This window comes from Sceloporus occidentalis, unplaced genomic scaffold (genome assembly GCF_023333645.1).
Source record: "Sceloporus occidentalis isolate IW3139 unplaced genomic scaffold, rSceOcc1.0.p SCAF_48, whole genome shotgun sequence".
NCBI classification, from domain to species: domain Eukaryota; kingdom Metazoa; phylum Chordata; class Lepidosauria; order Squamata; family Phrynosomatidae; genus Sceloporus; species Sceloporus occidentalis.
This window is the reverse complement of record NW_028317028.1, coordinates 1,936,918-1,961,859: the sequence shown is the minus strand read 5'-3', so window position 1 is coordinate 1,961,859 and position 24,942 is coordinate 1,936,918. Positions and strand designations below refer to the sequence as shown.

At 41.0% G+C, this 24,942-nt stretch overlaps 1 protein-coding gene and 1 pseudogene across 1 annotated transcript in view; one reads left to right on the top strand and one right to left on the bottom strand.

The window, feature by feature from the left end:
- Positions 1–5,696: 5,696 nt before the first annotated feature.
- Positions 5,697–6,521, top strand: LOC149289069 (sesquipedalian-1 pseudogene; annotated as a pseudogene).
- A 9,186-nt stretch (positions 6,522–15,707) lies between these two features.
- Positions 15,708–24,942, bottom strand: part of LOC149289068 (homeobox protein cut-like 2) — a 173,356-nt gene continuing 164,121 nt past the window's right edge. The window contains exons 17-22 of the mRNA XM_089490998.1: positions 23,631–24,403; positions 22,690–22,853; positions 19,089–19,351; positions 17,713–17,901; positions 16,985–17,258; positions 15,708–16,542 (exon numbers count right to left, since the gene is read on the bottom strand). Coding sequence (XP_089347124.1) covers positions 15,708–16,542; positions 16,985–17,258; positions 17,713–17,901; positions 19,089–19,351; positions 22,690–22,853; positions 23,631–24,403 — 2,498 coding nt within the window. The remainder of the gene's footprint in view (positions 16,543–16,984; positions 17,259–17,712; positions 17,902–19,088; positions 19,352–22,689; positions 22,854–23,630; positions 24,404–24,942) is intronic.

Below are 24,942 nucleotides of genomic sequence, written 5' to 3'. Positions count from 1 at the left end.
AACTTTAAACTATGATGATTAACGTTATTGCTTGTACGACATTGTAGATGTGTAGTGAACAAACGTTATATATATTTGGGTGTTTAGGTTGAGGCTCTTAGATACGGCGTTATAACGACACATTTCATGTCCGGATTGGCCGATGTGGCAAGAAATACTACAAATAGAACAGATAATGAGGAAGGGCATCTATTCTGGGCTGACTTACTGTTTACTGATTTTTTTCTTAAATCTATTCCAGTTTTCCTTGCCTTGTAGACTATTTAAAAAGTAATGATGTCGTCTTGCATTAACATTCTATTTGCCGATGAGACAGCTTCCTGCTGGTGTGGACCATAGCTGTGTTTTATCTCGAACAGCTAGAGCTGCTCTCCCTGTATAATTAAATGATTACTAATTTGAAATTATTCTAGCCTTGGTGCCCGAATAATTATAATTTTAATAAAGACAGGAGGCGAGTATTTTGCATATCTTCCTTTACTCTCACCAACAGCAGCAAAGAAAGAGTTAATAACACAAGTGAAAACAACCAATAGAAACAGTACACAGGTGGTATATAAACCCCTTAACTATCTTCCTCTTCCTCTTTCGTCCGCTGTGAACCGGAACTGAAGAACGCAGCAAACCGTCTAGCAATGTAAAACCGAACCCAACACCCGAACTGGAACCAAAGTCAAGAGCAAGGCGACAATGCACTCCAACTGGGAAACTGAACCGCTGACACGGAGATGGTATCAAGCTGAAACAAAGAGAGAGACATAACAGAACCAAATTCTTCACAAACATGGTAACACACAGTAGAACGAGTCATCACAAATTAGCAAACGCAACGGAGCAGACAAAACCCCCCAAAAAACGAATTCAAACCTGGCCTACTTACCCAGAGTGTACACCTAACCATCGGGAGGGCAGGGAGGGAAAATACTCGCCTCCTGTCTTTATTAAAATTATAATTATTCGTGCACCAAGGCTAGAATAATTTCAAATTTTAAGGCAAGACAGGAGGCTTCCTATTTTGCATTTTTAACGCCGGAAACCAAACGCCATTGCCCCTGAAGAAACCAGGCGAAATAAAACGGTGGAGGCACGGGACCAATCTGCCGCTCGCAGAATATCCACTAAAGCTCCACCAGCCCGAAGGGCACAGGAGGCCGCAGCTCCCCTGATGGAAAGAGCACCGATGCTCTTGTAGGAGAAGAAAACAGCCTTGAAAGGTTTCACAAAGGAGAGGAGTTGAGATGTCAAGACCGGACAGATCGACGTTGTGCGTGACAGATAAGTCCTGACACACCTGGCGACACATATTTGGGTCGCCTAGAAAAAACGGCTAGGATACAGATGAGAACAACTCAGGGAAGAAATAGAGACAGCATGAGCATCCAAAGCGCTAACATCCAAAACCCTGCAAAATGATGAGACAACAGAAGGGTAAGTTTCGCCGACAACTGTCGGAGGGAGAGCGAATCGTTGTCTGGCCATCCCGAAGGAAATCTAACACGACAGCTACTTCCCACAGAGAACCGTAGCGTGGCGCCGGAGGACGGGATAAACGAATACCACGCAAAAGGTGGCAGACTAAGGGAGCCAAGGGGATCCATGTGCCGTCCCAAACTCCAAGGAGCCCAGCCTCGCCAAGCTGTCCGGTATGACATACTGGTACCTGGAGCCTAAGATTTGCGGAGCAAGGACTGAGCCGCCTCCAATAGGCCCAAGACTGTTCGGGGTCCCCTGAAATCGTCCATAACACCAGGAGGAGATGTCTTTCCAGGATGTGCAGATGAACCTGGACCTCCGGGCCCGTCAGGGGATAGTACAGAGATGGGATCTCCAGAGGATCCTGGGCAGATACCCGCAGCAGGGCTGGAAACCACGGCTGAGCATGCCACGGGGGGGGGTCACCAGAACCAAAGACCCCCCGTCCCAACACAGGTGATGGATGACCCTCGAAATGACCGTCAGGCGATTCGTCCTGGATGCAAATAGGTCCAGGTGCAAGACCTGACTGAGAAGTCTCCAGTCGCTCGCATCCCGCCAGTGTCTGGAGAACCCGTCCGCCAAGAGAACCGCGGCACCCGGGAGGTATCCTGCCTGCAGAGTATGCTGCAAGCAAGGCAAAAGTCGAAAAACGTCCTTTGTTACCTCTGAGGTACTTGGACCGAGAACCCCCTAAGCGGTTGATATACCGAACCGCCGACATGTTGTCTAAGAAGCCTAAGAAGAGAAAGCGGCTTGGGACCAGGTCGGATTTGAGAGAATTGACTAGAAACCCTAGTTGGTGAAGGATCTGCACCACGAAAGCGGTCTGGACGAGCAGGGTCTCCCGGCAGCTAGAGAAGAGCAGAATGCCTAGATAGACTATACACCTGATACCCCTGGACCTGAAGAGAGCCATAACCGGCTTCAGGAGCTTTGTAAGGCACCAAGGGGCTGAACTTAGGCCGAAGGGAAGGGCCTTGAACTGCCATACCTGCCTGCCCCAGCGAAACTGAAGAAATCGCCCGGAATCTGGGTGAATCGGGACGGAGAGAAAGCGTCTGAGAGGTCTAACCGTGTAAACCAATCGCCTTCCAACATAAGGTCTCAGAAGAGACGGATCCCTTCCATTTTGAAGTGGCGATAAACGAAAGCATTGAGAGCCCGTAGATTGATCACTGGGCAGAAGTCCCCGGTGCATTAGCATACTAGGAAAAAGGAGCTGAGGAAACCGATTGATCCTTTTGCCCACTGGATAGACCCCTTGTCACATAAGGTGCGGAGTTCTGCTTCCATTAAGGCCTGATCTGTAATGCCCTCCGAGATGTGGGCGGTCAGCGTACCTGAAAAGGGGGGAGAGCTGAAAAACTATCTGGAAAACCTGTACCGTTAGGGGGATCCAAGGGTCCGACGAAATCCACACCCAGTCGTGGAAAAGATGATATATGGCCCGTAACCCAGGGAAGGGAAAGAAGGACAAGAAACATTCGGGCTTACCGAAAACGGAGCGTCCCCTGGGAAAACCGGAAGTGCCTCTACTGTCTCCGCGTGGGTTGAAGGCCCTCTGTTGGAACGGAGTCCTGTAGGACATCTGGTTCTGAGGGAAGTACCGGGAGCCTCGGGATGAACGGCTGGTGGCCCGGCGGTCGACCAGCCCTCCCAGAAAAATGAGGGCCAGTCTGAAAGACCTTCCTCATTGACAGTTTGGCCTTATTCCATGATGTCATCTAGGATACGTGGCGGTTTGATTCCTTGACAAATGTGTCTCAAAACAGTAAGCGGCTGCACCTAGGTCTTTAGGGCCCCATTCCGCCAACCTGGGATCCATGAGGAGTAGCCTTTGCAACGTACAGAAGAAATTGCAACTGTTGCATTTCCCAACAGGCATACCACACAAAGTGCCCAATCTCAGATAGTCTTGGGATAAAGGGGTGTCTCCTATAGAACTGCTCTGTCTGCCAGGGATAGGATTTGGGTGACTGCTCCCAAGTTCTGCTGGGGATCGTCTAGGTGGGGCTCATCCACCAAATACTCACGGACGAAGCGCGAGTCGAAATCTCTGGGCGAGACCAGATTTGCTGAAGCCTCTGATTCACTAGATGAATCCGCATGCCATACGCCCACTATAGATAATGGGTCGTGCACCTTACCCTTGCCGACTGAAACACTACTGCCCTTCCAAGGCCGTTTGGAGCCGGACGCCTCTCCTTCAGGTTTCTCGGATTCTGACTCCGATGGTATTGCCTCTGGTCTGGAGGGAGCAGGAGGCTGCCCTTGGGGCAAATTGGCAGACGTTTTAGAGAAAAAGGATTCCACTGAGTTAGAAAAACTTTGCCCCTAACCAGGCCATAAAGGCATCCTGGGATGGCACAATATCCTGAGACATTATGTCTGTATAAGGTAGGTGATGAGAACAGAGGCGCAGCCCGTATATTGTGCACGGCCACAGGGACGCAGCCCGTATATTGTGCACGGCCACAGGGACGCAGCCCGTATATATTGTGCACGGCCACAGGGACGCAGCCCGTATATATTGTGCACGGCCACAGGGACTCAGCCCGTATATATTGTGCACGGCCACTGGGACTCAGCCCGTATATATTGTGCACGGCCACTGGGACTCAGCCCGTATACATTGTGCACGGCCACTGGGACTCAGCCCGTATACACTGTGCACGGCCACTGGGACTCAGCCCGTATACACTGTGCACGGCCACTGGGACTCAGCCCGTATACACTGTGCACGGCCACTGGGACTCAGCCCGTATACACTGTGCACGGCCACTGGGACTCAGCCCGTACACACTGTGCACGGCCACTGGGACTCAGCCCGTACACACTGTGCACGGCCACTGGGACTCAGCCCGTATACATTGTGCACGGCCACAGGGACTCAGCCCGTATACATTGTGCAAGGCCACAGGGACTCAGCCCGTATATATTGTGCAAGGCCACAGGGACTCAGCCCGTATATATTATGCAAGGCCACAGGGACTCAGCCTGTATATATTGTGCAAGGCCACAGGGACACAGCCAGTATATAATGTGCAAGGCCACAGCCTGTATATAATGTGCAAGGCCACAGGGACACACAGCCTGTATATAATGTGCAAGGCCACAGGGACACACAGCCTGTATATAATGTGCAAGGCCACAGGGACACACAGCCTGTATATAACGTGCAAGGCCACAGGGACACACAGCCTGTATATAATGTGCAAAGAAATAATATAAATAATGAAAGACAAGTAAAAAATCTACATATACACACACACATATATATATATATATATATATATATATATATATATATATATATATATCAAAAATCTATACTGTATATAAAAGTGCATACCCACCTAATTATCTAGAATTAGGTGAAAAAAGCAATATGTAATGAATAATAAACGGATATTATTCAATAAATCAGCAATAACTGTAGATAGGAAGAGGACTGACCTGCAACTTTGGTGAGCAGCAAAGGAAGAGGAAGATAGTTAAGGGGTTTATATACCACCTGTGTACTGTTTCTATTGGTTGTTTTCACTTGTGTTATTAACTCTTTCTTTGCTGCTGTTGGTGAGAGTAAAGGAAGATATGCAAAATAGGAAGCCTCCTGTCTTGCCTTAAAATTACAATTGGTAGCTAACGGCTCCAAGCCAGCATATCAAACACATTGTATGTAAAATGCCCGCTAGGATCTTATTTTGTGAAGCAAATGCCTCTTTGTTTTAAACCTTTTGTTAATGCTTACAGGTTTACAGATGAATATTCTAGCTTCTCTGACTTGCATTATATAGGCTTCTTAGAATTGTTTTTAGACTTGTACAGGGCTGTCAAACTCTTTACCGACCGTTGACTCCACATTAAACTATATGTTGAGGCACTAACCCTAAAACCTTGTCTTTCTTTGGTGATCATTATGTGAATCTAGATAACTTTGAATTGCAGAGATTTTTGACCAGTCAAAAGATGCCTAACAGTATATTCAGAGGCCGACTTGTGTGTCCTGAGTCTTTACTTAGACAATAACAGCTAAATTAATGTAAGCTATTGTCCAGGAGGCTTGCTACTATTTATGATTAGGAAGCTGGGTTTTGGGATTTTATGATGCATTTTTTAATGTCAGTTGCTTAATTTTTTTAATTTTTTTTTTATTTAGTGCATCGGCGAAGATTGACATCTGATTCCTGTGTGTTTTAAAGGCCATAAATAACCAAGACATGAAACTAAATGAGCGGAACCTGTTATATTATGCAACCTGCAGCTCTCCAGTGGACAAAAGTGGCCACCTATTGAAAAAGGGTGAGCGCAATACAGCCTATCATAAACGCTGGTTTGTGCTAAAGGGTAACATGCTTTTCTACTATGAAAGTGATGAAAGCAAAGAACCTGTTGGAGTAATAATACTAGAAGGATGTCGAGTGGAGTTGTGTGATTCATCCGTGGAATATGCTTTTGCAATAAAATTTGAGCATGCTAAATCCCGGGCCTATATCCTTGCTGCTGAAAACCAGGGTACCATGGAATCCTGGGTGAAAGCGCTCACTAGGGCAAACTTTGAATATTTACGGCTTGTTGTAAAAGAGCTCCAGAAACAGCTAGAAGAGGCCCAGAAAAGTCCTAAGCCACCCCGTAAAGCTATGGATGGCACAGACAGAAAACTGTTAAATCCCAGGTCTGCAGATAATTGCCTTCTGGATCGGCCAGCAATGAAGGACAATGGTTGTGCTACATGGAACGTAGTTAAAAGTGACTTGTGCAATGGGTTTCCACAGGTTAATGGACCAAAAGGTCCCAGCACAACAGAAACTCCAGATGATGTTTTGAGAGACAATGTTCTTCACCAACTAATGGTCAATTCTATGGAGGCTGAAGATAACACAGATGAGGAATGCGCTTCTTCTGAGCTAAGGGACTTTAAAAAGACTATTAGTTTTTCAAAGCTCCATGCCTTGTTTGGCAGAGAAATTGTGGAACTAAGAGCCAAGTGGAAAGAAAACCTTCAAAAAACTACTTTGGTCCATGGAGACACTGTGCTGACATGATAAACCAGAGAAACCGCTTCAGGAAGGGTACTTATTCCAATTTTCCTTGCCTCTTGGCATGTAGCAGCGATGAGTTTCCCTGCCACAGGAGCAGAATGACCTCTAAAACCCATCAGCGTGCCAGTCCTTGTTCCTAGGAGCAGTCTGAAAATATTGCTGGAGTGGTTCGTTTTCTATATTTTTTCATTGAAACCAATTGGAGTAGTAGCAGCCATCACATGTATGCTATATGAACACTGATGTCTTGTTAGCATACATGAGATTGGCAGCAAGAAGTTTACGTGCTCATACTTACTGGTTTCAGTAGTCTATGGTCTGACACTCTGCATTACACAGTGTTAAAGTTCTGTACGGATGTTTTATGATGAATGCGTTAATGGAAAAAGGGAAGTTTTACCCTCGTTCTAAGGGGTTTTGTATGTTTGCGCAAGCTTTAGGGTGGGGTAATTACACATTCAAAATGCATCTCTAAGCAGGACTTTAGCGTTATATCACTACCGTTTACTTCTTGAATTCATGTAAAGGAAATTAATGACCCTTTTGATCCCTATTTAGTCTAGTAATACATTTTTATTTTTGTTGGTGCAACATCCCATGTATTGTATTTCTAAAATTCCTGGACCAAGAAACACTAAGGAAGAGCTCAGCTTTCTAGCTGTGTTCTCATAAAACCTCAAGGATACCATCTATGTAAAACGTGTCGCGCTTCCAGGTGCAGCTTGGATTTTTTTTTTATGTAAGAGTATCATAAGCAAGATAGGTAGACTAGTCAGTGAACGGTACATTTCTTACTATATAAACCACATGTGCAAACTTTAGTTGGCAGCGTCTTAAGTTTATTGCTATAATTAGCAGTTTCGGCTTGATGAGAAGGTTCTTGTTTGGCCATCGTGTTAAGGCTGTAGACTGTTGCCCTAGAGGTAATGCTTTTGCCATAACAGAACTAAAACTCGTCTACTCGGTTTAACGCCATTTGGATCGCCCTGGGATCCTATGGAGGACAATACAAATGTGTCTGGGATCTGTCAGGAGTTTGTTTGATTAACAGATTTATTTTCCCCAAACCAATAATTACGTGTCCTTTTTATATCTTGTGGATTATTTATACATCGTAGTTTTTATTATATAATGTAGAATTGGCATTTATCATGTAATGCAGAAGAGTTGTAGTTTGAACTCATTATGCCTTATAAAGGGTCATCCCTAGTATGTTTCTCCTGTGCTGGCCCTGTATCACCGCTTATTTGGTCAGTTACGGGACTTTCGAGAGCTCTCATTGTTTTAATTATGCATTATACGGGGACAGCCAAGCTGCTCTTGCAGTTAAGAAGTCCTATATACTCTCCTGCTTTAGTGAATTAACCCCACTGCATTTTAATGGTCTAAAATGCACACATATAATGTTTTTTTATATACAATTGTATACTTGCACAAATCAAAGGGTCTATGAATTAAGTTGCACTTGGGGTAATAAGGCTTTAGTCACTGTTTCTATTTTTTTAAAAAAAAATCATTTTATATACATTTTTAACAAATGCAAACATTGTTATGTCTGCACATCCTGAAGTATTTGACATTATATACTTTCTATCCACAGTCCTGAATACTTTTACTCTTTTAATGCTGTTTATGGAATTATCTTCTCTTACATGTATATCTTTCGTGTCTGTGTTACAGAAATACTTGTGTGACACTGTTTACTGTACATTCCATTTTTTTTATCTGTTCTTGGGCAAATAAAATTTTTCAAACTATTGTTTCCTGTCGTTTTTGTTATACTTTTTATAAAGTTTTACTCTTAATATAGGACTGTAGTCTGTTTTTTGGGGGGGTTTTTAGGCGTATTTCTTAAGATATTAAAAAAAAAAATTAGGAAAAGAAGAAATGAAGGTGTAACTTAAAACTACATGGGTTAAACAGCGATTTTGAGCTCTGCAATTTCTTGTAACATAGAATTTGGACAAAATTATAAATTAAATAATCTGTTTTAAATTCAGAAACAGTGAGCTGCTATTATCTTTTAAACTAGCTCTACTGTTTAGCTCTGTATTTCATATCTCTAATTGTATATTTTGCTAAAGTTGCATATTTAAATTATGTAATACAAAATAAATGTGTGTATTTATAAAATGTACAACATTGTTTCATTTTACGCACATGCTGTAACTTATATGGACAACATGGGGTTAATATTGAACAGAACAAAGTAGCAATAACGATGTGATTGAAAATCAAGTTAGTTTCATCGACTCTCCACCAATTGAGTGAAAGGATCTAAATAATGTAAGGCGGATAGAAGAGTCACGTACCAGAAGAAGCTATTGGAGCGAAACGCGTCATGCGTATTGCCGAAAACAGGAGGGGAAGAAGTCAGAAGTCCATATGAAATATACGCAATAGGAGTGTAGCAAAGCTACCACAACACCAAGCAGAAGTTACGGGACGTTTTATACCACTTTTTAATGTGAGCTACCGGATTTTGTTCAAGCGTAAAGATATATTTATAGTTTTTAACCTCCTGGTATCAGACTTCCGATTTTTTTTTATTTTTTTGAGAAAACTGGTTTCAGGCCTGCCGTCAGGAACACCTGAAAGTTCCATTGTAAAGAAATGAAATATAAAGGGGCCAGGCATTGACCTACAAAGAGTCTCTCCTATACTCTATCACACATACCACTTGTTATTGTGCATAATACACCATACCATTTAAGTATCTAGGGTTCTTGAGAACTTACACCATCTGTGAAACAAAAGTTTTGGGAAGTATATCTTTGATTTGTTTTGGGGTTTTTTTTTCTCACTTTATTTTTTGAGCGCTGTCATTTTTTAGCGCTTCACCTAAAGTCACTTATTTGTAATTCTATATTTTGTGTTTGATATCCTGTCAGATACTTGCATTTCTCATCCAGACTACTGTAATTCCTTGCGTATTCATCCCCCTGCTTCGTGTATTTCTCCGCTATAATCTGCTCTCAACTCAGCCCCCAGAATATTCTTTCCTTCCTCCAAAACACTATTCCCCCGCACAATAAAACTGATGCCTTGGCTTCCTACGAAATAGCACGTCTTCAAAATCCTCCTCCTTATCACCAAGGCTCTTCAGTGCTTATATATGTTTAATCTCTGATATTGCGCCATATACCTATACACCCTCTATGAGCCATCCACAGCTGGCTTCTTTCTCTTCCACCACTGGTCCATCGCATCTATAGGCATTCTTTCTATTGCTCCATATCATTGGACATTTGCCAAGCTTCATCTCTTCATAACTTTTTAGTGTAGCCTAACCATAACTTACAAACCTTGACCCAGCATAATCTCTTTTTAACCACATTTACCTCCTCTTAGCTGTATCAGCTCACTCCTTACCACTTTTTAGAGTGTAAGCCATGTGGAGCAGGAACCTCTTATTCAGTTTGTGCAATCGTAACATCTGTATGAATAATGTGCTTATATATACATACCTGGGAACTTTTGGGCTCTGGCTACCTGGAGCATACCCTTGGCCAGAACTACTCCCTGATGTCAGTGGGGGCTCCTGCTGACGGTGGGCATTTACGCTGGTGTCGGTGGGCGGCCCTGATGACACTGTGTGACACTCCTCATTTAACGGGAAAATGGGGTGTCCGAGGGCCTTTCTCATCGAGTCTCATGTAGGCTTGATCCCCAGTCCTCACTCACACCCTCCTTCTTCAAGTGTAAATCCAGCAGTAAGACCACTATATCTACGCCTCTGGAACTGTTAAATGTTTTTCTACTGTATGATGTGATTTCTGTTGGTTCTTTGTACTTCACTTAAGTTTTTGTTCAGGTGTAGTGTTTTTGCTATAGAAAATACACTAATGCCATCATTTTGTATACATGGTTAAGCTGTTGGAAGTTTGTGCCTTGTATGTAATGTATGTTCAGTATTTGAATTAATTTCAATCAAACCTTTTTATCACAGGTCTTTGGTGAGACAAAATGCTCCATTACTTCAAAACAACTGCATGGGTGGGATAAAACAACGACATCTTTATTCTACAAGCTATAAAATCTATCTAGGGTCCTTCTTAAGAAAAAGTGGAACAATCTTAATGACTCAACTCAAGTTGACTCAACAAACAATTTGAATTGATGAAAAGTTCAAACTCCTCTCTTCTCTCTTTTTTCTCTATTTTCATACTTTTTAAAAACCGTCGGTATGGCATAAGAGCAGTAAAAGTTTTCTATAAACATATTTTTCCTGTTTATGTTCCGGAAGCTGTTTCATGGCGACAGGCTGAAACATTCACACAGGTTTCATAAACAGACGTCATAGAATAAAAAGATGATCATTGCCCTGCAAGTGCACTTTTTATTGTTTCTGATAAGTTAAAACATTGATTATTTACCCTTATTTTTCCTGAATAAACAGAAGGAAAATTATTTTATAATTATTTTTAACAATCATAGCCTGCTCTTCCTTGCATTTGTGCCTGAAACAAAGACTAAATATAGCATGTCAATATAATCAAAATAAATTTTAAGAAACAAAATCCCAAATATATAAACAGCTCAGTAAATGGTGAGGATTACCCTAGGGCAGGGGTGTCTAAGTTTTTTCTGCAGTGGGCCACTTCATCAGAATTGTATACGTGCGTGGGCCGCACTCATTTTTCACTGTGAGAAAATATGGCCTTTAATAAAATATGCAGTAAAATAAAGTAAATGACACAAAACCTTTACTTTTCCTCTCACTGATTTCTGGGCCTAGAAAGTGTTGTGACTACAAATTCAGGATAATTAAAAATGAAATAGTTCTATTTATTCTAGGGATGCACCAAAATGAAAATTCTGGACCAAAACATTCACGGTTCACTTAGCCAAAACCTAAAATGACCCCCCCACCTTTAAAAATAATAATAAAAACTCACATTTTTAATAAAAGTAGGTAACACACCACAATTGGACAAAAAAAATAGCAATATGACTTGGCATGATAGGAGTGTGATTGCTAACAGCAATCACACTCCTATCATACCCAGGCAACCAGTAAATGCTGGTACCTAGGCATGATGGGACTGTGCTTGCTGTTAGCAATCACACTCCTATCATGCCAAGTCAGCCAGTACATGCTGGTACAGAGTGGCTGTAAGTGATGTGCAGACCCCATACTGCTGGCAGCATCAATACACAAGGGGGGCAGCTAGCTAGGTTTTAGCATGTACTGGCTGACTTGGCATGATAAGAGTGCGATTTCTAACAGCAATCACAGTCCCATCATGCCTAGGCTCCAGCACTTACACATCTATGCTATCACACACACACACACTCATTCATTCATATACTCATTCATTCACAGATTAATTCCCTCAATCAAGCATACTCATTCAAACACCCTCCCCACCTCCTTACCTGCACTGCAGCTCCTCGATGCCGCTCACAGAATTCAGCAGGGGGCTCGGCCTCCCTCTGCGTTCTCTGGTACTGCACAGAGGAAGCAGGACTGGAGGAGAGTCATGTGATGTCACGTGAACTCTGCTGGGTTCCGCTTCCGCTATACAGTACAAAAGACCCTCCCACAGGTAAGTAGCAGGGTTCTTGTTGTAGCAGGGCTCGAGGTGCGGCCCGCGTAAAAGATCGGTTGCCCTTGCTGCTGATCTTATGCGGGCCGCACCTCGAGGTCCCGCGGGCCGCATGTTGGACGCCCCTGCCCTAGGGCATTAATGACAAATACATGTTGTTGGGCAAGGGGGCAACATTGGGATATATTTTCCTTATCATTAGTATGTAGTAGAGACACACACCTCATTTTAAATGAATATTACAAGGATGTACATGAGATTGGTTATTTGTTTTTTCATAAAGGCTGGTATGTCTTTAAATCCACCATATATACTGTCAAATTATGTTTATAAAGTAAAAACAAATGTGGAAGTAAAGATATTAATGGCTTACAGCAGAAGGGTTAAGAGATGAGTGAATGGAATTTCCTCAGCGAGAAAAATCCCGATGTTCACCATAAATAAATAATTTCCATAGGAACAGGAAGGCTTGGAAAAGACAGAATGATTATATTTTTTTTCAAGGGAATGAATAATGTCAAAAGAGGTTGTATTGTAATGGTATAAAAAAACAAAAAAAATGTACATTTTATTTTTAGTGATCACTCAACTGTGAAAACATTTATGTTTAATCGCTGAAAGTTTAAATTGCTTGAGTTGGACATTATGAATGTACATAGACTGTGCATTCAGGCAACTCAACTGCAAAAGGCACACAGGACGATTCGAGGGAGTAATTGTAATGGGTACCATCAAGGACTGGGAATCAGAACAAATGTCCCAGCAGAAATAAAATATTAAATGTGTGCAAGAAGAGTCTTTATAACCATTATAGAGGGACCACTCTATGACCACAGATGTGTCAAAGGCTCAACACATTTTTTGTTTATTATTTACACAAGCACAATGGCCTCAGTGATATTCTTGGGGATGCCCTTGCGTTGGCTGACCAAGTTAGGTATGAAGGGGCCTACTTTCTAGTGTCTTGTTGAAGATTTTGATGTGCGTGAAGGTGGTGGCTCACAGCTTTTGCAACAGAAGGCTTATTGTGGGCAACTAACTTTGGTGTGTAGCAGACTGATCAGGTGTTTATCAGAAAATGCCTTTCCATGTTTTGCTATATACAAACTACACAACCTTAATGGTATAAAAAGGTTTTAAACTATTGAAAAATGAATACACTAGACCACACAAAATGTATCAATTTCTATATTTAGTGTCTTTTTTACATTTTTTTCTTTTAAAGAAAGATTTTTTTCATGTTTATTATACAAACTGAATACAGTACATGAGCCTACAATAATTACATGTCTAGTAGTTTCAGTACAACAGGATCCCTGTAATCAGACTATCCTAAGTGCTTAATTCAATCATACATGGATATCCCACCTTATACACTAAACAGCAGAAGATAATGAGGGTCTTTACTCTCACTTATGTAATAAGTTAATTTAAAACAGGAATATTTCATAAAAGTACAAAGAAATAGTTTATTTATAAAGAAAACAAAACCATGTTAAAAGCAGCATGTATCACCTAACCCTAAAATAATTTTAGTCTTGGTTAGACATTCTTCCTAAATACACGGTTGCCCCCTGTGGCTATTTGCGGAATTTCAAGTGGCTTCATATTATTAAACTCTGAGCATCATAGGGGCAGAACCATTCCTGTGCACACAGTTTTAGCATTACATGTCATCTGTTAGCTTATACATATTATATGGAAAGAGTTCTAATGTCAATCAAAAGCCTGGATAACAAGACGGGACATGGAATCTCACGCTGAAAAAATCCGATGCACCTGGTAATGACTACAGTTCTATTTGCTGGCAGGGGTGAGGTTGCCCCATTACAGTATTTATTCCTCCCTGGTGTTTAATTTTACTACGTAACTTTTCAGGCTTATTTCAGACATCTCAGTGGAACACTTATGGTTCATAATAGGAAAAATAGCTTGTCCCCTTGCTTATTCACAGTGCTGTTTAACTCCAAATGAGCAAGCTGTTCCCTTTTTTCTGATATATTTATTTACGTGCATCATTAAGGCTGGATGCAATAGTCTGTTGGATGGTAACCCTTTTTCTCATCAGATAATAATGCACTATAAATTTTTTTTTTTTTTTTAATCAAACCCTACTGAATACATAAATAATAATCCCTGTTGGAGGTAGATAGAAAAGATACACTCACAGAAAAACTCCGCTGAAACAGCCTTAACTCTGCCCCAAGCTTGCAAACAAACCCATTGCAACGTGTAACAACCATTTGCAAAGCCTTGCATTGAGCTACTCAGAGCTCAGGCATACTAAGGTTTCATGCTTCGATTTTAAAGCTGCTGTTTCATGTATTCGGCTGAATTGAATTCCTTTGCAACTTAGAAACAGAATTCTTTGTACTGTTTGATGCAGTGCTGAATTATATATTAGACATATACCTAGGGATTTCCAAGCTCTTTGGCACCCTTGGTTCTTTAATGGGTAATCCGCGGCACCAGTGGCTGCATAGCAGTAGCTGCGCTGGGTACTGGGGCTGAGAGGGAAGCACTCAGCTGTGTCAGGTACGTAACACTGTCTAAGAACCACCTGTCTTACAGATAACATGATTTGTTTTGTGTGTATGAATATGTATGCATCAGCGCAAATGTCTCCAGGTTGATTGGCCAAACCGTTACTATAATTCTTTAATTATGTAAAATTTTCCCTCATTCATTTCTGGCTAGGATTGTGTTACTGTCACATGACGCAAAAGCAGGCACTGAAAAGTTGTTTCCAGATAAGACTGTTTCTTTGTTTTAATGTTATTAAAACTTCATGTTTATGGCAAGTGGCAAGTGCAATTAGTTTTTTTTTTTTTATAAGTGGAACAGCACCTTTAACACTTCATGATTGTAGGTTCTTATTTCTGAATTGTAGTTTGAAAAAAATGCCATTGTTTACATCTTACACAGGATTGCATACACTAAGCAGCCCACATTATGTATTTTTTCTCCCTAGGATGATTGAAACTTACAGCCAGCTCATGCCTGAGATAATCTTGATCTTGGAGGAACAGTTTCTTTGCGAATCTATTTCTTCAATTTTGTAACTTTTTTTCCTACTACCCAGAACTGTGTTTTAAAATGGAGCAGAATGGACCATAGGATCAAAACCCATTTCATATGATTACACTTTAAATTTAGAGTCTTTGAGACTATTCATCTATCTCTTGGAGGGTAGTTAATAACTGTGCTATCTCATAGACAGCTATGGAAACTGAGCAGCTCTCGGAATTACAATTAGCTGTGGCTGTTTCCTAGTAGCTTCTTGATGGCTTTTAACATTCGTTTTTTAATCTCATCCAGTGGCAAGCTACGGGACTTCATTATACATGATCTGCTCTGTGTTTTTTTTTTATATGAATCTTTGTCAACAAAGCAGCACAGGCTGATAATAAATTTCAAATATTATTTAATAAAATATCTAAAATGTTTATAAATAATTTTTTTTTTTAAAAGTGTTTTAAAATGAAAAACCCTATTGTTTCGATCCAAGGGATTTTTTGAAACATTTCATTTTTACTCCTGTTTTTATAAAGTTCTGATTCCCAGAAAAACAAAAAAAATAGAAAACAACACATAGGAGTTCTCTATAACCTCTTGGTACAAACGGTAATGTTTTTGTTTCTCAAAATTCCCATTCCAGAGTCTCTTCCTTATTGGCTGCTCTTTCAAGCCTGTGAATAATGTTATTTAGGTTGGCCATCTTTTCATTACGCCTCTGGTTGTTCGGACTATGCTTTGTTGAAGGATGAAGAGGGCCAGTGTCACTGGTGGGACTGGAAGTATGAAGCTTGACTGACGCAGTGCTAGGCAAAGATGGAGAAATGGGAGCGGAACAAGATGGTATAGGAGAGACAGACATCATAAGCCCAGGTGATGAGGCGGCTGATGGCGAATTAAGAGACACTTCAAGGCTGCATCGCGAAGACTCCACAGTAGATTTAAAGCTGATAGGGTCAGCTCGTTGTCTCTCTGTGCCAGAGTTCTCTTTACGAGAAAGCAGTGAGGTGCAGTCATGTGCGCCAGCTTGGCGAGGGTTATCATACAAAGAGTTGCTTTTTTGTAGGTAACATGATCTTGGAGATCCATCACAGTGTGTGGGAATAATCTGGCCTTCTCTAAGAGCTTTGGGTGGATCAGGCTCACAACATGTTTCTGATGCTGCTTCAGAATGACAAGACGCACATCGGTTGGAATAATCATCATCATCATCATCCTCTGTCTTCTCTTTTTTAATTATCATTGCTGTTTTTCCTTCTCCACTGTAGTAGTTATTCTGTAACATGTGTTTCATGTGATTGACTACTGGCTTCCGGGCTTCCCCTTCATGGTTCGGGCTGTGTGAAGCAGGATCTCTGTGTGAGGCAGATGCTGATGTGAAGCTATCACAGCTGTTTGGCTCATGGTCTGTGTCATTGTCCTGCTGACCTTCCATTAGAAGATCCCTTCTCATGCGAGATCTGGGATCAAACAAAACCATATGAAACATCCCATATATAAACTCATTTAGTAGGAAAAAAAAGCTAAAAAATGGGAAACTTTTTTTTACAGTTTTACCCATTATAAATTTTACACAAGTAGGGCAAATCGACAAAAAAAAAAACTAAAAGTTTTTGTCCTGATTTTTCTAAAAATGTTATATGTTGTGTCCTGAGCCTATGGTATGGCTTTTTGAAAACTTTTTATGCAGAGATTTTTCCGCCATATATATATATATTTTTTTTACATTTTTCACAATATATCCCAATTTCTATTCCGCAGCATGCCCCAATTACATAAATGTCCTGCTTGCATAGGTATATCAAGATTTGGGGACATTATGTGGGTTCAAACAATAACATGCGCAATGCAGTTTTCAAACTTTACATTTTCATAAGAAGAGGCTCAATTTCTTGGTCTCACCTGTAATTATGGAACCAGTTTATGACTGTGTTTGTTTTCAGGTTCAGTTGGAATGACAGTAGCTCAATAGTTTGCTGTGATGGGTAAGGTTCCAACTGATAAGCTTTTTTCAGTGCTTCTTTCTCTTCCAATGCAAGGACCACCCTGGGCTTTTTCATCTGCAGAAGGTTGTATTCCTGTGAATGGAGGCTGGGACTTGGGCACTCTGTTCTTGCGTTGGAAGACTCGCTGTCTGAGCCACCACTTATAAGTCCGTAACGGCGTTTAAGATAAGCTGCAAAATAAAGAATATGAATCTAAGAAATCCACATTTCTATTGTTCCCTACACATATATTGCCCTGAACGCTAGGAACATGTGTTTATGATTACGTGACGTAACCGTCCAGGGTCTTCTTTGGAATGCTAGCATGTTACTGATAATGGAAAGGGGTATAAAAACGTATGTTTAGAAGGGCAAGGTCGCTAAATCGGTAAACCTATTTAAACTAGATAGAAGCTGTGATTTTGTCTTAACTTTGGTCATGGAGATATTTAGTCAAAACAAATATCTAACGATGAATCATTTTACTGACATAACGATTAATAAAATACAGTTTAAACACAGGGACAGGCACATTAACCTGTAGTTCTCCTTCATTAGCTCCAACTAATTTATGCAATTTATGTTAATATTATGGCACATAGAAAACATACTACAAATATCGCACAATATAGTGTGGAATTGTACCTTTCTTTTCCATCTTCTTCATATCTCTGAGTTTCTCGATGTTATGTGGATCACTCAGCCAGAGCTGCATACGCACAAAAGGCTCTCTGCCCTTTAAGCTGAGCTTGTGCCATGGTTTTGGTCTGGATAGGAGGTCTGACACAGAACCTTGAGTAAGTCCCAAGATACTTTCTCCAAATAACCGCTGACCTTTAAAACAAAGAATTTTAATTTATAACAATAATCGGTAAGATTAAGTATGTTTCTAGACATTTCTTTTTTATGTCATCTCAGAAACAGGTCTGGAAGAAGCTCCATCGCCCACTGTGGGTTCTTGCTCTATAACACTGAGAATGTTGACAAGAATTGTACATTGTAATTTTACTGGAACAGGATCACCAGATAAATTGGAGAGTAGTTTCTGGTGCTAGCTGAGGATTATTGATTTGTTTAGTTTCAGAGGCAGGACTGCACCATGCTGAACCCAGAACACTAATTTATGTTACAGTTTGTAAATCAAGGTTACGAGCCTTCCAGGCATGGACTCACTGTGGGGCAAGTTGTGTTGCCAATCCTTGGCAGAACTAGTCTCACTCTTTTTGTATACAAAGCAGCCGTGTTTTCTAGTACATAGTGCCAAGCAAGTCTAGTATGGAGCACTGATAAGCCGTAGTTATTTACACTGCTTACTGGTACTTTACTGGAGTAAACAGAATAGAAATAACACTTCACACGCCAGGACATGGCCAGGTAACCACAAGGTTCCTGTTTTTGCTGTGGATTTCTCTACCGTACTCAAAGTTTTGACCCCAACACTGGAAGAGCTCTTTCTAGGAACACTGATCCTGCATGGTGTAGAGACACATGTGTTGTCTCCCCCTCCAATCTGGTCTGCAGTGCTTCTAAGGTCATACATTTTAAAGAGATCGCAATGTTTATGCATAAGCGGAGTTTATATAAAATGCCATAAAATGGGCACAGAATAGTAAGCATGCACGACATGTATAGTGGGTATCCCTACAGCAATCATTTCTGTAGTATTGCCTTCTTGGCAACAAATAGACAGCTTTCCCTCGCCAAAAGGCCCAAATAAAACTTCTGTTAAATAAGGAAGAGGAAAATGCTGCATTGAAATGTAAAAATCCCCTTATCTGTTGCTTTGCAACTCTCATTGCTGGATTTGTCTAAAATTAAGGAATTCTTGCTGATTTGAGCAGCAAAACCAGCTAGTCCCATAATTTGAATATCTAGATGCACTGCTTGTAATGTAACATTTTATACAATATTCCTTAATATGGAGGAATTACTGATGCTCTATATTGCTTAATCCTTCATTAAAACTCTAAATCTGTTCATTTTACTACATTGTAAAAGAAAAACAAGATTTTGCCCATTACCTAAGTTATTGTCCGTCAGAACTTCTTTGACCCTCTTGGTGATGGAGTAGGTATCTAATTCTGGAGACATAGCCACTACTTCTTGGATTCCGGCCGCTTGCTGATTCGAAAAGCTTCTTCCACTGAGGGAGGAGGCTGACCTACTCTCTGGCTGCTGATTTTCTTTGCTACTCTCTGAGTTTAGCATGTGTGGCTCTGGTAGGCTTTTATCCTGTTCAGACGGGCTTGGAGGTGGAGATGGGGATGAATGAGTCTCGGATGGACTTGCAGTACCTAAAAAACAAAATGATGAGGAATAAAAGATCAATTCAACATACGGTTAAATTACTGCATACTCCATGCCTATCAAATATAGTAAACTTTTCCGGGATGAAATACCGTACAATATAAGGTTTTAATTATTCTGTGCTATTATCAATGAGTTTTGAAGTCAGCTAACACTTTAACACATAGCTCAGGTACACTAAATGGCCCAAAGTTTATGGACTAATGATTGAATTAAGGTGTTTCAGCCAAACCCATTGCTATAAAATCAAGCACATCTCCATAGACACACATTGGCAGTAGAATGGGTCATACTGAGGAGCTCAGTGACTTCACATGTGGTACTGTCATAGGATGCCACCCTTGCCACAAGTCAGTTCATGAAAGTTCTGCTAGAACTGACCCAGGCCACTCTAAGTACTATTATTGTGAAGTGGAAGTGTTTAGAAGTCACAAAGCAGTGGACGACGTATAATCGCAGGAATGCGGCATGTCTGCTTCGTACAAATCTCTTGTCTGCTGTAGCATCACTTGCTACAGAGTCCCAAACTGCTTCTGAAAGCGACATCTGCACAAGCACTGTGTGTGGGGAGCGTCATGGAATTTGTTTCTATTAGACTTTTCCGGGAAAAGGAGGACCAGGTGCTGTTTGCGGACTTGCTGCTTCAGAACCCTGTCATCAGGAGGATGCTGGATCATTAATCTGCTTGTCACCCTGCCCATCGGCGGCTTAGGAGAGGTAAGTGAGGGTTCCGTTTGTGGACCTGACAGAGTATTAGTGATGGTGGTGATGGGAGTGGTGCCAGTGCATGTTGGGGAACTAGTGGCATGGCTGTGCTGCAGCTGCTTCTCCAGAGTGGAAAGAGCAACACATCTATCAGATAAATTGACATGAGAATTGAAAGTCGCTTGACTTTCCCTCCTCTGGCTCATAATCTAAATCCAGGTCATCGTCATTGACACCGCAGATGACCATATTTTCTTTTACACTTGCGTACAAGGCTGAGTAAGACGTACTTCTACTGTAAGGTTCTTCCTTACTTTCTCACTCATGGCCTAAACACAGATCTGCTGCTTTTATCTGACAGTGCCAGTCCATCTTTACTCTGGGGATTTTGAAGTATTCTGGTGATTACAGTGCCTGCGGTTGTGGTGGCACCGGTAATGATTGCAGTGGCACTGCTAGTTGTTTTATTCCATGCTTTATTAAAGTTTACAGGCAATACTCACATTTGATCCCACCAAGGCACCAGAACACGACCCCTCTGTGAGTCCTTGGTAGTGACTAAAATTGCATCTAATGTTGGTAGGTGGGATGGTGAGTATTTTATTATTGCTACAGCCAGGATGTTTGCTAGTACTGCTGCTGCTGAATGCGACTGCCTGCATTTCTGACTCAAGAAGGCTTCAGCGTACTTGGAACTGTTATACCAGGTGTCATCTGACAACTTTTTCGTACGCTCCTGCCGCTGCCTCTGACCAACCCACGAAAACTGGAATCACTCCGTCTCACAGAATTTTCCAAATGGGACGTAGTAAATCTGAAAACTCATTAACAGTACAGGACACAAGTACTGTTGAAGGACCGCTTGAAAATGCAGCATGTGCACAAGCCCCTATTTTGGCCTGTATTAATAATTAGATTGTTCAAAATTAAGAAGGTTTGCCAAAACACACTGGACGCTTACACAGTCCCCTTCCCTGCCTACAAATACGTTCTGAATTTTTATTTGAGTTGTCCAAGATTAGGAGGCTTTGCAGGAAGAGATACAGCTCACGCAATTATGGAACACACAAGGAAAACTGACACAGTGCACTAGTGTGCACCTGCCCTGACTAATTTGTCACCCACATTGTCTTATTTATCATTGGCATTGTCCACAAACTAGAGGTTTTGCTGGTAGCGTAAATGTGCAACTTAAACCCAACTTAAAAAAAGCATTTCAAGAACTGGTAGGATACGTGTTTTACTAAAGTACATTTTAATATGAACTTGGAACAATATTTGAAGAATTCATTTTTAAATTAAAAAAAAAAAAACAGCCCTTAAGTAAATAAAACAATTATTGCATAAAAAGGGAAAAAACCTTCTGTTGCAGTCCCAGTAGCTCAATAGTGAACAATATACAGCTTTTCCAATCCACCCCACCAGTAAATTTTCTGGAGTACACTATTGACATTTGCAGTATGGTAGATGAGCCTGAATCACTATTGCCGTCACTGAAAGTCTCACACTCTAACGCTCATCAATCCATAACTGCTACTGACAAGTTAAAATGGCATCAATCACAGCCATAATCATCAATAAGAGTATGCTCTCAATTTTTTGGGCTACTTCTATCAAACATTTTTTTTATGTGTGATATATTTGTATGAAAGCACAAAAGTGGCAAATTTCATTAAAAGTAAAGCTTGTATGAATCTGAATGCACAAGTCTAGTTTCCATGGCTGAAGAGCTGCATACAAGTCGAAGATCATTATGCGCTATTATAATACCATTATAATACCATTATAATACCAAGCGTCAGATTGAATGGTGTAAAGCTCACCGCCACTGGACTCTGGAGCAGTGGAAACGTATTCTGTGGAATGATGAATCGCACTTCTCAATCTGAAAGTCTGAAGGATGAATCTGGGTTTGGCGGATGCCAGGAGAATGCTACCTACCAGAATGCATAGTAGAGTATTTATTGGAGGAGGGATAATGGTGTAAGGCTCTTTAATAGAGGTTCGGGCTAGACCCCCTACTTCCAGTAAAGGGTAATGTTAATGCTACAGCATTAAGACATTTTGGACGATGCTATGCTTCCACCTTCGTGGGAACAGTTTGGAGAAGACCCTTTTCTATTCCAGCATGACTGCGCCCCAGTGCACAGAGCAAGGTCCATAAAGACATGGTTATTGTGGAATAACTTGACTGGCCGCACAAAGCTCTGATCTCAACCCCATCAAACACCTTTGAGATGAATTGGAACACAGATTGTGAGCCAGGCCTTCTCATTCAACATCATTCCACTATAATAAACCCAAAGGGGGGCAATTCCATATAGATGTGCAAAGTTTTGAAATGGGATGTCCAACAAGCTCATATGGTGTGATGGTCATGTGTCTACATATTTTTAGTCATAAAATTTAACTGTGTAATTTGTTGGCTAAACAACAAACTAGTTAACTAATTTTCTACTATCTCTTAGTCTTCTGATTTGTGTCTCATAGCTGTGGAATATAGTGGAGCTACATACATTGATAAGGCTGTAACGAAGTGCCTTCTTGATAAAGTGTTATACAAATCAGGTGTCTTATCCATGGGTCTGATAAAATTCCAAATCAATGAACGTACCTTGTGACAGGGGCGGCTGCTGGGTGATGCCTTGGCCAAGCTGATCAGTCAGCCAGAGCTGCATGCGAATGAATGGCTCACGTCCCTTCTGAGTGAGCTTACTCCAGGGTTTCGGCCTGGACAGCATGTCACTTACACTCCCTTGAGACAAACCCAGCACCTGAGAGAAAACAAAGGGTTTAATGTCATCAAATATGTAACTCGGTCCAATGACATTGTAGTTTAACTTGAGATAATTATTTTTTTATGGGCGTCTAGCATGTTTCCTCTAGTGGTTCCATAGATATTAAGAAGTTAGCCAAGAAAGAGTCACATACACAATGCTCATTTTCATTCACTTGAATCAAAGTTGCTGTTTTCAGCAAGTACAAAAATGTCACCATATTTTTTTTGGTTTAACTGCAAGGGAACAAGAAATAACATTTACTACTACTATGAAAAGAGACGCCATCAACATTTTCTGTTCTAGCAAAGAAATGATTGTGTGGGTCACCAGCATATGAGGGGCTCAAAAGTGATATTTACCTTTAATCTAAAAACTGTACATATTTACCAATTAGATTTGGCAAATTTTTGGGATGCAATATTTTGCTTGTTTGTTAATGTATAAACTTTTTTTTATGCTCCATGCGCTCTAGTAAGAAGTGTGTATACTGCTGGTGCTACAAAGAATAAAACAATTCTTTGTTTCTTTGTAGTTACTAGGCTGCTGATGTGCGCTAATCTGCTCTGGCTAATGCTATATGTTAACATGCATGGTAGGAAGTACAGATGATTCTGTAAGCATAAAAGAATTGCATTGCTAAGCAGCGGATAGAAAAACTAATTAAATGCAGGAAAACACCTCTTTCAGGAAATAAACACTGCATGAAATCCTAAGGTAAACATTTGCTGAGACGATAATACAAACCTAAGCACTCTCAAATTGATACGATACCTTTTCTCCAAAAATTCTTTGGCAGATACCATTCTTAGCCAGCTTTTCCTTGACCTGTCTGGTAAGTTCCAGGGTATCCACTTCCCTGTACATGTACATCTCATACTGCTCTGGGGTTAGAGGGGGCACAGTGGGCTTGAGATTCCTTGAGATGTAGGCAGGATAGTAAGAAAGACGGCTGATGGTTTGCTGATCCAAGCTCACAGCTTCAGTCTTTACATCCAAACCTTTGTGCGCTTCTTCTCCCGTCCTTATATCTTCCTCACTGGGTGCAGTATCTCCATTATCTCCCCTTTTCCATTGTCTAACGTTGACAGTGCTGGAGTAACTTGAAGATGACGACAGTGATGGCGACACAGAGGTGAAGGGACGGCTCATCAAGCTTCTTTCCGACGCCCAGTGCTGGTCAAAATATGACCCGGCATCACCTATTTCTGACTTCACTTTGCGTATTATGCTCTGTACGAAAGCTGCAGGTGACAACACACTCAGCGGAGTCTGCGTGGAGCTGCTACTTGTGCTGGTTAAGTAGGAGTTATCTTCTTGTTTAATACAAATATGGGCTGCATTGTTGGAAGGTATGGAGACAGGGCGCTCAGCTGGTGGTGTAGGAACAGACCTATGGCTGCTCCCAGACTCTATTTCTAATAGTGCCTGCTGCTGAGCCTGCATCTCCCTCCTTGCTTGCTCTAGAATACTCTTAATTGCATCTTCGGAGCTGTTAGTGGTTCCAGAAGTGGTGGACAAAGGAGCACTGGTGCCTTTTGTTTCACCTTTTAAAGATACGATAATAATTAGCATCATATAACATCATATTAAAAATTTCAGCGAGTCTGTGGCAACGTTCTATGAAGACATTGTGACCTCTACTGGTGTTTTAGAATATTCCCCTAGATTTGGTATAAAATCCCTAGTTTACTGTGCTTACATGTCACATTACTTTTTTTGTAGCATTCCAGAATGTCTCAAATTGTGAGGCACTGCATTAACCAATCCTGTAAAAAATGAACCATGCACCAATCTTGGGTATTATAAACATAATAATATGTGACATCAGTAATCTTCTAGTTTGTGAATTAATGTCACTACAAGAGCTACTTAAGAGATAACTATGAGGTTATCTCACAGGATATAAAATGGGGAGTATTATTATTTAGAGTAGAAAAATGTAACTCCACATAACACAGAAAAGATTACTTTTTTGATGTAGATTCCCTTTCGTTGCTTCTTCTGAGGTTTAGTATCACACATTTTGTGAGGTTGAGAAAAAAAAAAAAAAAAAGAGTATTTGTGTAACTTAATGATCATCAAT